The 13,652-nt window shown below is 42.2% G+C and overlaps 1 protein-coding gene across 2 annotated transcripts in view; it reads right to left on the bottom strand.

Annotated features, from left to right (window-relative positions):
* LTBP1 (latent transforming growth factor beta binding protein 1) overlaps positions 1-13,652 on the bottom strand; it is a 365,237-nt gene that overhangs the window by 71,988 nt on the left and 279,597 nt on the right. For both annotated transcript variants that reach the window (XM_044292462.1, XM_044292464.1), the window contains 6 exons: positions 8,920-9,111; positions 7,544-7,566; positions 6,872-6,944; positions 3,514-3,612; positions 1,717-1,842; positions 769-894 (listed from right to left, as the gene is read on the bottom strand). In XM_044292462.1, coding sequence (XP_044148397.1) covers positions 769-894; positions 1,717-1,842; positions 3,514-3,612; positions 6,872-6,944; positions 7,544-7,566; positions 8,920-9,111 — 639 coding nt within the window. The remainder of the gene's footprint in view (positions 1-768; positions 895-1,716; positions 1,843-3,513; positions 3,613-6,871; positions 6,945-7,543; positions 7,567-8,919; positions 9,112-13,652) is intronic.

Raw genomic sequence — 13,652 nt, 5'->3', positions numbered from 1 at the left:
TTTAGAAGTCTTTCTAGGCTCTTTTGTTACCATTCGGATTATCCGTCTCTTAGATTTGTCATCAATTTTCCTCCTGCGGCCACGTCCAGGGAGGTTGGCTACAGTCCCATGGATCTTAAACTTATGAATAATATGTGCAACTGTACTCACAGGAACATCTAGTTGCTTGGAGATGGTCTTATAGCCTTTACCTTTAACATGCTTGTCTATAATTTTCTTTCTGATCTCTTGAGACAGCTCTTTCCTTTGCTTCCTCTGGTCCATGTCGAGTGTGGTACACACCATATCACCAAACAACACAGTGATTACCTGGAGCCATATATATAGGCCCAATGGCTGATTACAAGGTTGTAGACACCTGTGATGCTAATTAGTGGACACACCTTGAATTAACATGTCCCTTTGGTCACATTATGTTCTGTGTTTTCTAGGGGTACCATCATTTTTGTCCATGCCTGTTTCATGAGTTTATTTTTTTACATAATTCTGTTGAAGCATGGTTGAAAAACAATGTCTGACTTTCATTGGTTAACATTTATAGAATTTTAATTTATTATTACTTTTGTCAGATTAAAGTTATTTCTGTGACCATTGTGACTTTTTCTTTCATTGACCAAAGGGTACCAACAATTTTGTCCACGTCTGTATAACACTTTTAATTTGTTTACGAACACATGAAAAATTTCCGTATTTTTACGAAGACAGGAAATTTATAGACAGTTGGCAAACCTGCTCCATGTTAAAATTAATCAGAGTAGTGCTACATACCCACACAGTCTGTTCCCTGTTCATTAGCCATATATCCTGCTGAGCAAATACATAGATAACGTCCGTCTGTATTCTCACAACGGCCATTTGAGCAGAGGCTGCGATCTTCGGCACACTCATTTATATCTATGAAAACATTAAAACACTAAATGGTGCATCCAATTCATAATGTTGGCCATATATATCAGACTAATGTTAGCTGAACCCTTTCAGTAGGACATGCAGACAATCTAATGTGTATAGGGGTGTCCCGATATCTGCTGTTGGGGAAAATGAAGGATGGGGCCACTGAGTTTTAACATGTGTGATCCATTTCTTCTTAAGAGGTGTCCTGGCAGTGGTTTATTTCCTTCTCCCCATCCAGAGCACATACACGCTCAACTGAAAGAAGCATGCATGTATATGGTAGAGAGGAATAGAATACACTTACCGTACACTCTCAGCTGAGCATGTAGGTGTATGGGAAGGTAGAGAATAATCGCTTTTTGGGCGACAGCTATCTAAAGCTTATGAATGCTATTCATAAGCTTTAGATAGCTGTCAGCCAAGCATGCTTTTTAAACTTTTTACTTCCTTTAAAATACCTACTTTTACACTCTGGTCACTGTGGTTCCCCTACTCTTGGGGCAAGGGACCTACAGGGGAAGACAGATGATGGACACAGTGCCGGTCCACCCCAGAGCAAAGAGCACTAGTCTGAAGACCTGAGGAACATTCTACATACATGAAAAGGGGGCTAAGAACAGGACAAGCAGCACTGCTAAGGAGAGGACATGTATGCTAACTTAACGTTTTGCTTGTATAGTGACATTTTTATTGAGAACTGGAGGGCTGCTTTGATGAAAGAAACAGTACATTCATCTTTTTGCTTCATTTTCATGTACTGAGTAATAATCAGAGGTCTACTGACTAATGGACATACTTTTAAATTTTAGAAGAGGACCTTACCAATACATTTAGTCTGATTTTCATTCCTCTTGTAGCCTTCATGGCAGACACACAGGTATCCAACTGGCAAGTTGACACAGAAACCTTCTCCACAGATGTTCGGGTCCACTATACATTCATTGACTTCTAATGAAATACAGCAGAAATCAGTTTACACAATAATAATCATAGTTATTGTCCTTTTTTTCACCAGGAACTTTTTGGAAACCACACTGAAAAACAGGACAAGTCACAGATCAATCTTTGCTTTGTTGAGTTACATGAAGAAGCTACAAATGTTGATAACAGTTGGTACATGCCTACTTGAGCCAGACTGTAGGTTTTCATGAAAAACTTTCCAACAACTGAATCTGACATCGACAAAAAATATTATTTGGGTTTGATAGGTGTCGGCTAGTGTCGGGAACATAATTTTGTGTCCCAGAAAGTCACCAACAGACTACAACAAATGGTGTAAAATCTGACTTGTTGAACATGTAATATCATGAGTCTTAAAATCAGCTTGACCTATGGTGGAATATGTATGCCTTCACTTTTGAGTTTTTACAATCATTGGCGCAAAACTTTTGAAACTTTTTGCGTTTTTACACCACTCACTCCAGTTTTGAAATGAGGGTGGAAAAGTGGGCGTACTTAGCTATGTTAAAGGGATTCTGTCACCTCCCCTCAGCCAAAAAACGATTTAAAAGCAGCCATGCAGCACAGCTTACCTGGATTAAGCTGTGCTGTTTAATCTTGAAATCCGTCCAGCAGTTACTTTAAAAAACGACTTTGATCAATAAGGAAATGCGTCCTGAAGGTGCCCAGAGGGGCGTTTTTTTCTTCCTAGTGAGCCCAGTACCGCCCCTCTTTCAGTGCCCAGCCCGCCTTCCTTGTATTTTCTAACTGCCGCCCCCAGCCTGCCACAGCCTCTCCTGCCTCTCCTCCCCCTCCCTCACGCCGAACGAAGTCTCGCACAGGCGCAGTACCCACTGAGGGCTGCGCCTGTGCGATCAGCAGGAGACTGAGGGCAGCAGCTTCATCCTCGTCACTGGGCATGCGCCGAGCCCAGTGACGTCCGATGCTCGCTCTTCCCTCAGTCAGCAGGGAAGAGCAAGCATCGGACGTCACTGGGCTCTGCGCATGCCCAGTGACGAAGATGAAGCTGCCGCCCTCAGTCTCCTGATGATCGCACAGGCGCAGCCCTCAGTGGGTACTGCGCCTGTGCGAGACTTCGTTCGGCGTGAGGGAGGGGGAGGAGAGGCAGGAGAGGCTGTGGCAGGCTGGGGGCGGCAGTTAGAAAATACAAGGAAGGCGGGCTGGGCACTGAAAGAGGGGCGGTACTGGGCTCACTAGGAAGAAAAAAACGCCCCTCTGGGCACCTTCAGGACGCATTTCCTTATTGATCAAAGTCGTTTTTTAAAGTAACTGCTGGACGGATTTCAAGATTAAACAGCACAGCTTAATCCAGGTAAGCTGTGCTGCATGGCTGCTTTTAAATCGTTTTTTGGCTGAGGGGAGGTGACAGAATCCCTTTAATGAGTTTCACACCAGATTTCTCATTAATACTTTTTTTGAAAATAACAAAAAACTTGCAATATCACTCCAGTGGGAGGGTGGAGTAAGAAAACTAGAGTAGCTTTTCTAGACAGAATTGATTAAGGATTAAACAAATTATTCAAACAATATGTGAAATTTGATAAATGTGGCATTCCCCTCATGATAAATTCCCGCCTGTATGTATAGCACATTTCTTACAGACATAAGATAGATGACTTTCTATTCACAGTATAAGTGAATGTAAAATTCAGAATATACCTGTAACTTGAGTTGGAGCTATAACTTGGCTTTCACTTGACTTGGAAACATCAGGGGCTATCTCTACTGGCACGGGTGGAGATGATTTTTCAACGACTACTATAAAGCCAAAAACACAAAATTTTGCAGCTGATTAATACTCCTTTTTTTTTTTTTTCAAAGTTTGCATCATACATGAGATTACAAGGTGAGGATATCAGAATTAGAGTTGTTGCGGGTATCAAAATTTCGATACCCAATCGATACTTTTGTCCCGGTATCCATACGATACCAGGATTTCCATTTTTTCTATACTAGCCTGCGCTGCTGCACAGTCTAGTATCACAGAACATGAGCGCGCTGCTGTCGGCGCGCGCTCATATTCCCTCAGCAGCACAGTGGAGAAGGAAGCAGTCTCTCTCCCCCCCCCCCCCGTGCTGCGCTGCCAATAAAGAGAGAGGGGCGGGCGCACTGCGCACTCAATGATAGTAGGACCTTTAATGGTTCAGACTTTAAGTATTAGGCTACATAGAGCGCGCCCAGGGATCTCCCTGCACCTACTATTATTCCTGGGCGCCACTCCGTTCGCCCGCTGTGCCCAAGTTACAGTCTCCTGCTTCGTATGCTAATTACTACTATCGGAGCTATGGGAAGGAGATATCAGCTTCTCTAGTGGGCGTTCCTTCTCCCTGGCTGTAGCGCTGTCCATTACAGCGCAGGGAGAAGGAACGCCCAGGAGAGAAGCGGATGTCTCCTCCCCACTGCTCTTATAGTAGTAATTAGCATACGGAGCAGAAGGCTGTAACTGGGGCACAGTGGGCGAACGGAGCAGTGCCCAGGAATAATAGTAGGTGCAGGGAGATCCCTGGGCGCCGCTCTATGTAGCCTAATACTTAAAGTCTGAACCCACGAAAGATAGTCTTTAACTTTTAATACAGAAGGCGGGTGCCGGCAGCAAATCACATAGCCACCACCCAGCCTCTGACAGGATTTGCGATCAGCGGCAGTTAACCCCTCAGGTGCAGCACCTGAGGGGTTAACTGCCGCTGATTTGGTGCCAGTACCCGCCTCCTGTATTAAAGGTTATAATTGATGGCGCAGTGCGCCCCCCCATTAGAATCATTGGTGAATCATACTTTTTTATGGTATCGAAATCGAATCAAAAATTTGGTATCGCAACAACTCTAATCAGAATACATCACGACACTCAGTAAATAATTGTAATGCAAGGATGGCATTTATTAATCTGAAATATGCCTAAATTAGGCTATTTCAGGTGAAGATTGCGGCACAGAAGTTAGTTGCGCCGCTATCTGCAACTTCGCCCCGCTCACGCCCAGTCTAAAACTTTGGGCACGGCGTGGGCAGGGAAAGGGACGGGCCAGCAAGGCCGTCTCATGTATCATTTTCCACACCTGTTCTAGGCATAGATAATGGTCTAAATGTAAGACAGCTTCCTAGCTGTCTTACATTTAGAACTGGCGCTAGATGCGCCAAAGTTATGGAGAGGTCGTGCCTTTTCATAACTTCGGCAGATCCACCGCCAGCGCCTAAAACGCTGGTCTTAATAAATGTGCCACTTAGTTTTTATTGATCCACCCAATAGCGCTAATTTGACATGGTCAACATTTCGGTCCTACCAGGACTTTGTTCACAGCCAGTAAGTCAGGAGATACACGGACAGTGGATGGTAGAGAGTGGATGGAATGCTACCATCCACTCTCCTTGCCTCTCCTGACTTACTGGCCGTGAACAAAGTCCTGGTAGGCCTGAAACATTGGCCATGTCAAAATTAATGCTATTAGATGGATCAATCAAAACTAAATTTTGCATTACAATTATTTACTGAGTGCCGTGATGTATTCTGATATGTTTTTGGGAATAACACCCTACCACTGAGCACCAGAACGACATTGTTGCATTGTAGTGCCAACCATTTTCTTCTTCTCAATTACAAGGTGAGGGTTCTGGAGATTATAAATGTGATCAAGTTAGAAATTTCTAATTATAATGCAGGTATGACTGTAGAAAATAAAGGCTGTCCTGGGATATGCCATCCTTGAAACACTGTGGGGGAGATTTATCAAGACTAGTGAACCCTCATGCCAGTCTTGATTTGCGCTGGCATGAGATGTTCCTAATTTATTAAGAGGTAAATTAAGAACATCTTTGCCCTGCCGTGCGCCAGATACTAAGGCCTACATCAGCCACGGGCTTCAGCAGACATGAGCTATAGCTTAAGCCAGTTTCTGGCATAAGTTGTACTAAATCCTGTGGGCTGTGTGAAGCCCCTCCCACTAAGACCCACTACTTTTTCTTGCCACTTCAGAAAAGTGACGAGAAGCCTAAAAAGATGCAAATTATGGTACACATATGGCATGTGCAATAACGTGAAACTTTTTTACACCACAATAGTAAATGTCCCTCCGTATTTGATGTTGAATGAAAAGGTTTTTTATGGTCATTACCACATACAATATCGGAGCAGTAATATTTTATGAGCTTGACCCCTTTCTCTTGGTCTTCATTTCTTCCCTAGCTTCTACTTGAACTTCATTGTTCTCCACTACTATGCCCTTCATGCACCCATCAAACGTTCTGGCTAAATGTAATAAAGTCAGCTGTCAGATGGTCAAAAAAATAAGCCGGAGCTCCAGTTACAGCTCCAGGACAAGAGTGATGCTGTTTCTCGGGAACCTTTAACATTCAGTGACCTCTGCTACAGCCTGAGAGTGTTGGATCATAATCAGTGGTGTAGCTAGAAATGACTGGGCCCCACAGGAAATTTTAGTAACTTTTTCGCAACCCCTTTCTTTTATGCTGCCCCCATTCCTGTGGCTAGTAAAGATCACTCTCTCAGACCAGGCCCGGCAGCTGTTCCATCCGTATTCTACACCGTCTATACTGTCACTGTATATCATTTCATTGTGTAATACTGTTGAGGGGATAGTGACAAAATCTTTTAGTCCTCCTCCTCCTGGATGGGCCCCTTCTGGGTCAGGGCCCCAAAGCAGCCGCTTCCTCTGCTTCCCCTTTAGCTACGCCCCTGATCATAATCATGATAATTGTACGGTCACAATTATCTGGGCTATAACACCTTTCATCTTAATTTCTAAAATCATAATATATAACAGTGCTGGGGGGCAGGGGAGATTTGGGTTAATTATGCAGAGTGGAACACATTTTACTGTATCCCTTTAAATTAAACAATGACATTTACTGTACACACAGTTTGTCCTATAAGACATATAAAAGTTTGTTTATAATTTGTGACCGAACTTGGTGCCACTTGGTACAGCCTCTAATTTAGCACTGGTCGTTGCAGTGACGGCCATAAGAATTTTCCATATTAGTTTTCTAGAACAGAAACTATTTTTACCTGGATACTGAGGATCTAATTTTATTGTGGAAATTCCAGGTGAAACTTGAAGCTGTCCTCGATCATCATGGTCCTACATAAGTACAAATGAAGACACAAATATAAAACCACAAAAGACAAGACATACCGTACTGAAACGTGTTAGTACCAACTGTAAGTGCAAAAGATTTTGTCTTTAAGTATTTAAAAAAAATGCTTGAAGGGGAGGACTTATATGTTGCTGAATACATTACATGTGATGCCTTACAGGTTCAGCTGCCTAAACCAAGGCACTAAATCACCAGACTGTGGGAGCTTCTACAGATATTTTATACGCTCTAATTGTCATCAGTTATGATTTGGATAACATTATGGGAGCAACATACTGAGCCATAACTACTGCTGGATACTCAATGAAGAGAGGTTTTGGCCAAGTGACCAGGCACTGCGATGTGTGTAGCATGGAAACAAAAAACATGATAATCAACTTCTGGCATGTAATAATATAAGTATTGTGAGCATAGTCTGAGATGAGCAAACAATGCTTCTAATGGTTTAATGAAACTTGTGAGCGCTAACCTTCAGAATGGACACAGTGGATCTCTAGAATGGTGCTGGCCCATTTTTTATGCAACAAAAAATGAACATACAGATAATATAGTATAGCAATGTGAGATGAAGCATGTTCTTTACCTGGTCTGTAGCTGTGGCAGCATCTAAAAATATTAGAAAAAGAAAGGCATATTACACATTTTCTATTAACCGCAATGATGGAGGATTCACGCAACCAGCAACAGACATTATGTGCTACATATTTTATAAAGACACGGGAAGAAAGTGTCCTCTGAGGAGCACAAATCTAAGAATGTTGCCTTCTGACAGACTTGGTTTAAACATTTTACTAACTCAAGGAACTTACAGCAAGGTCTGAAAAATTCAGCTAAGAAATTGCACAGAGGAGAACTGATTTCCTTCATTCAAACAGGGATCACATGGATCACAAACAGTAGAAGACATTCTTCTGACTTCATGATTTGGCCTAGCTTCTAAGAGTTGGTAAATACTTTGCTACTTTGCTCTATTCACACAGATGTGACAGATTTGTTGCAGAAATATATAAGGTTCACAAATATATGAGTTCAGAAATATACAGGTGAAACTCGAAAAATTTGAATATCCTGCAAAAGTTCATTTATTTCAGTAATGCAACTTAAAGGTGAAACTAAGGCTACTTTCACACTTGCGTTCGGAGCGGATCCGTCTGGTATTTGTACAGACGGATCCGCTCCTATAATGCAAACGATGGTATCCGTTCAGACAGAACCGTTTGCATTATATTTCACTTAGTCTAAGTACAATTTGTATTCAGACGGATCCGTCCAGACTTTACATTGAAAGTCAATGGGGGGGCGGATCTGTTTGAAAAATGCACCATATTGTGTCACCTTTGAATGGATCCGCCACCATTGACTTCCATTGTAACTCTGGATGGATCCGTTTGCCTCTGCACGGCCAGGCGGACGCCCGAACGCTGCAAGCAGAGTTCGGGTGTCCGCCTGCTGAGTGGAGCGGAGGACAGATGGTGCCAGACTGATGCATTCTGAGCGGATCCGCATCCACTCAGAATGCATTAGGGCTGGACGGATCCGTTCGGAGACGCTTGTGAGAGCCTTCAAACGGAACTCACAAGCGGAGCCCCGAACGCTAGTGTGAAAGTAGCCTTACATATGAGATAGACTCATTACATGCAAAGTGAGATATTTCAAGCTTTTATTTGTTACAATTTGGATAATTATGGCTTACAGCTTATGAAACCACATAGTCACAATCTCAGGTCCCCTTTGCTCAGGGGGTATTGATTAATTAGCTGACTAGAGGGTGACACTTTGAGCCTACAATATTGAACCTTTTCACAACATTCTAATTTTAAGTTGCATTAATGCACTTCTTTTAAGTTGTATTACTGAAATATAAACTTTTGCACAATATTCACATTTTTCAAGTTTCACCTGTATGAGGTTCACAACTATAATAAATATAACTGTGTATTCCTAGAACTGTCGACATACCTTCTCTTCCATTCAAGTCTGCATCATTTCCATGTGAAACGGAGAGCGCTTCTACAGGTTCTTCCCTCGTTATGACTGGCTGCAATGTAGTTCTAATTGGAGGCTGCACAGTATAAGTTCTAGGAGGATGTGGACCTCGGATCACTGGAACTGTGTAGCCCATACCACCAGGACAGATTTGCTTGAACGCCGCTTTAAAGAAAAGAGAAAAAAAGGCAAAACTTATAAACTATTATTTTGATTCTTATGTAGAACAAATACTATTCCCTCAGCCCTGCTTGCCTACAGTCCAAACTAAAAACTTCATAGCACTGTATTACCATTCCAACTACTATATGTTATATAAAGGGTATATCCCAACTCCTTTCCATGGCAAGATGGGACTAAGCATCGGTCCCAGGTAGCCGAGCTTCTTTACCTCTGGGAGTTACATAAGCAGTGTAGCTTGTTCTGCTACACTGTTTGTGCAGCTCCAATTCACTACAATGAGAGTTACAGAAACAGCAGAGCGCCGGCCCACTTGGCTGTTTCGGTAAGCCTGGCCACCAGCGTCGGGCACTTAGTCCTATATTGGCCAATTGTGTTATCCTGAGAAGCTTTGACAGCTAATGTAAACATTGCGACCAAGTACCTACAAGCCGGCAACAGCGCGCTGAAAAATTTGAACTCCGGCACACAAACTTGTCACGTGGGACGCCACGTTAACTGCCGGACTACATCCGCCATGATATGCTGCTGTTCTATTTTTCTTACACTCAGTGTGGGGAGGGCATCTTATTTTGCTATGGGTCCCTAGTAATTATAGTTACACCCTGCTATCATATTATAGAAGCCAGGATTCTACAGTACAGAACAATAGGGGCGCACTTTAGGTTTGCAAATTTATGGTATATTTGTCCTTTATTTAAAGAGACACCTCCATCACAATTCTTTTAAGTCAATATTAATAATGTAGATAACATAATATTAATATTTTTGGGCTGTTTGCTGTGCTAAAAGTCTAAACAAAGGAGACATTTAAAAGCAAGGGCAGGAAGTAGAATACATAGAGTGACTTAGGCTACTTTCACACTCACGTTTCGGCATTCCGTTTCTAAGATCCGTTCAGGGCTCTCACAAGCAGTCCAAAACGGATTAGTTTGCATTCTAATGCACTCTGAATGGTGGAGGATCCGCTCAGAATGCATCAGTTCTGTCTCCATTCTGCTTTGGAGACAGACACCAAAACGCTGCTTGCAGCGTTTTGTAGTCAGTCTGATGAAACTGAGCCAAATGGATCCGTCCTGACACACAAACATTTTCACTGACACAATTTGTCACAATAGAAAACGTATCCTTCCCCCATTGACTTTCAATGGTGTTCAAGATGGATCCGTCTTGGCTATGTTAAAGATGATACAAACTGATCCGTTCAGAACGGATGAAGACGGTTGTATTATCTGAACGGATCCGTCCATGACAAATCCGCACAAAACGTGTGAAAGTAGCCTTAAAAAAAGTTAACTGGAAAACGCATCCACCCATTTTTTGTAAAGAAAAATAAAAACTAAAGAATAGAACATTCACAAAAGTGTGAGTAAAACGTAATGATTGTGTGGATGCAAACCAGGTTTTATTCACAAGTCGTGAAGTAAAGCTCTAGAAAATGGTTTAGAACTTAAGTACAATAAATATTCAACATTTACATAACTTTTCATTCTACATAAATCTAGAACACATCCTACACTTTCCTACAGGCCAAACACATGCAATACACCCTTTGGCTAATTTACAAATCAATTCGTCAGGGATAGTGAGATGAAACTATAACCCTTAAAAAGAAATTCTCAGAAGGGGATTATACACTGCCCAGAGAAAGTAAATACTGTACATGCTATAAAGCAAGATAAGGTTACATGCAAGTTTTCATGAACTGCTGTGGGTCACTGGAATCTTTTGCGAGAAGAGCCCGCCGTGGCCATCTTGACTGAAGATCCCGCATAAAATCACGTGCGCTGTGACGTATCACACACTGAGCAAGATTTCACGTGGTGTCTCTAATCAAGATGGTCATGGCGGCCTGTATTTATTTTATTTTTTTACCAGATTAACCCCTGAAACGTGGCATCTGTGGGGTTCAGTGCACCCAGTACGTACAAAGAAACGCGCTTTCTGACAAAGTAAATTGTCACAAAGTGAACTTCTTTGTAAAACTTGGCGAAGCAGCCGTATCGAATTTTTCAAAACTTTGCTTAACACTAGAAATCACCGTCAATATTTGTCTCATGGATCCACAATGAATTGAACCCAACTGGGCAGCATGTATAAACCTGTAGAACCCATTTATAAAGAACATTCTCAAACTATATCCAACATCTTCCACAAGCACCAACACAACTAGAAAGTACCAAGTAGATCTTTTTTCATTTGCTTCATTAAGCGCAAGCTATGCAAGCATAAATATCACATAGAGTTACTCACCGGGCGCCATGATTCCACCAAACATTTGGAAGTTAAATGTATAGCTGAGATAAACACATCTCAATCTTCACATACGCTAAAAACACATACACAAAAACAACACTTCTAAACACGTCACTCTACAAAGGAAGCTGCTAGGATTCATCTGTCGAAAGATGCTTAGAAGCTTACAACTGTCAGTATTATTTTATGGAAAACAGAAGCTCTGAGATCATGTGTTTCCAACAGCTCGAAAAACCTAAAGGATCTAACAGACGACCCTTAGACAATTGTTTATAATAAAGCCAAATATTTGGAGAAAACCACTGAAGTCTTACCACGAGCAGAGAGTTGGGAATTTATATTAGCTGTCTAGTCTCATCCTGTAGAAGAGCATGTCTGCAGAGATCCAAGTACAAATCCAGTGGCACATCATGCATCACATGTATTCAGTTATGGATGGCTATCTGACTTGGCATTTTCCCTTGCTCTATTCCAAGGCTTTTTGAAAAGTCAGACTTTGACTCATAGGGAGCCACTTGCACAAGGTGGCACAAGTGAGATGGTTCTTTTTCTTGGGAGAAACCTCTTTACATATTGTTTTCCCATGGAGCTTTGCCAATAAGTCTCCATACTATGGAGCACTTACAGTAAGCCTCCATACAGGGCTAGTCTATTTAAAGAGAGCCAGTACCTTGCTTAAGCTGCATCCAAGGCATCACACCCAGCCAACCAAAATCCTACTCCATACTGATGTCTACAGATGGATACCTTGATTGTTATTTTCCCTTCTCATAATCCAAGTCTTGTTAAAAATTCAGATTTTGACTCATGGGAAGCCACTTCCACAAGGTAGGGCTAGTGGGGTGGTATATAGCAGCTATATAAGTCCGAACTGTGCAACTAGAGACCTAAAGGCAGCATGTGGACCTCCAAGTCCCTATGAAGTCTGTAATGAAAAGTTGACATGACTGTATGTACCGTATTTGGCATTCATAAGGTTAATGCTACAATGAGAGTAAGCACATTTAGATTTTTATAGCAGGAATCAGAGCTGTAGGGGTTTGTCTTTTGACAGCACAAAGTGTGAGATGTGACTTCCAGGCCTTGCTTATCTTGCCTCAAAAAAACAGCAAATCCACCTTTGTTTGTCAAAAATGAACTCCTACTATACTATAGTGGGGGAGTTACAGGACAATCAGCTATTTAATATTCCAGATTCTTCCACCACCCATAACCTATTCTCCAGTAATAATAACCCACTTTTGCCTAATAATTTATTAGGAAGTTCTGACCAAAGGATGCAGGTATAAAATATGCTTGAAACAATAAATCAGTGTTCATATTTTGAATGGGAACCAATTGCTCTTCTCACCCAAGTGTAGAAATGACTGGTGTTGGCAGCATCGTAATGATGGGTGTGTGGACTGCCTTTGGGGTGTGATTTACGATCGATTTGCAGCCTGAAGTGGAAGGTGCCTGCAAGACTGAGTGTGGCTTCACAGGAAAAAAGAGTTTTCATAGGAAACGGGAGAGGCATAAAAGGTATCATTGTCTGTTAAAATCCTGGAGCTAAATTCTGTCGCAAAAGAAGCCAACTTTATAAGGTGGTATAAAGTTGGATCAGGCAGTCTAAGGCTTCATTCACACGTCCGCAATTCTGTTCCGCATTTTGCGGAATGGAATTGCGGACCCACTAATTTCTTTGGGGCCGCACAACGTGCTGCCTGGATCTGGAAATGCGGACAAAATGAGGTATTTTCTATTAAGTGCCGGTGATGTGCGGTCCGCAAAATGCGGAACGCACATTGCCAGAGTCCGTGTTTTGCGGATCCGCAAAACACACACAGATGTGTGAATGGACCCTAATGGTGTACCACATTTATCATCCAGCATCAGCCACTGGGATAAATATGGGGGCATCTTTAGACTGACTGCCTCTCTAAGTTTGCACTGTCTAACAATCTGCCCCAATATACAGTAAAGGTGAACTCATACGGTGCAATAATCGGGCAGATTATCAGGAACAAACATTCCTGCGAATCTGCCTGCATCAAGGTTCAGCAACTGATCTGATAAATGAGTGAAACGCTTGTTCATCGGGTGAAACTGTAGTTTCTGCAGGCACCTAAATGATCGTTCCTGTGCAGCAGATCATGCTGTCTAAACCACTCGTCCTCATATTGTGGAGGTCATCGCCGCATATAAATGCAACACTTTATCTCCTCTTAATGAGCAGCGGCTGAATGTCGGGATGGAGCACTTCTTTCCTGACAATCTGCTTCTCCTCGGCA

Source organism: Bufo gargarizans, chromosome 4 (assembly GCF_014858855.1).
Source record: "Bufo gargarizans isolate SCDJY-AF-19 chromosome 4, ASM1485885v1, whole genome shotgun sequence".
NCBI lineage: Eukaryota > Metazoa > Chordata > Amphibia > Anura > Bufonidae > Bufo > Bufo gargarizans.
This window is presented reverse-complemented; position numbering and strand designations above follow the sequence as displayed.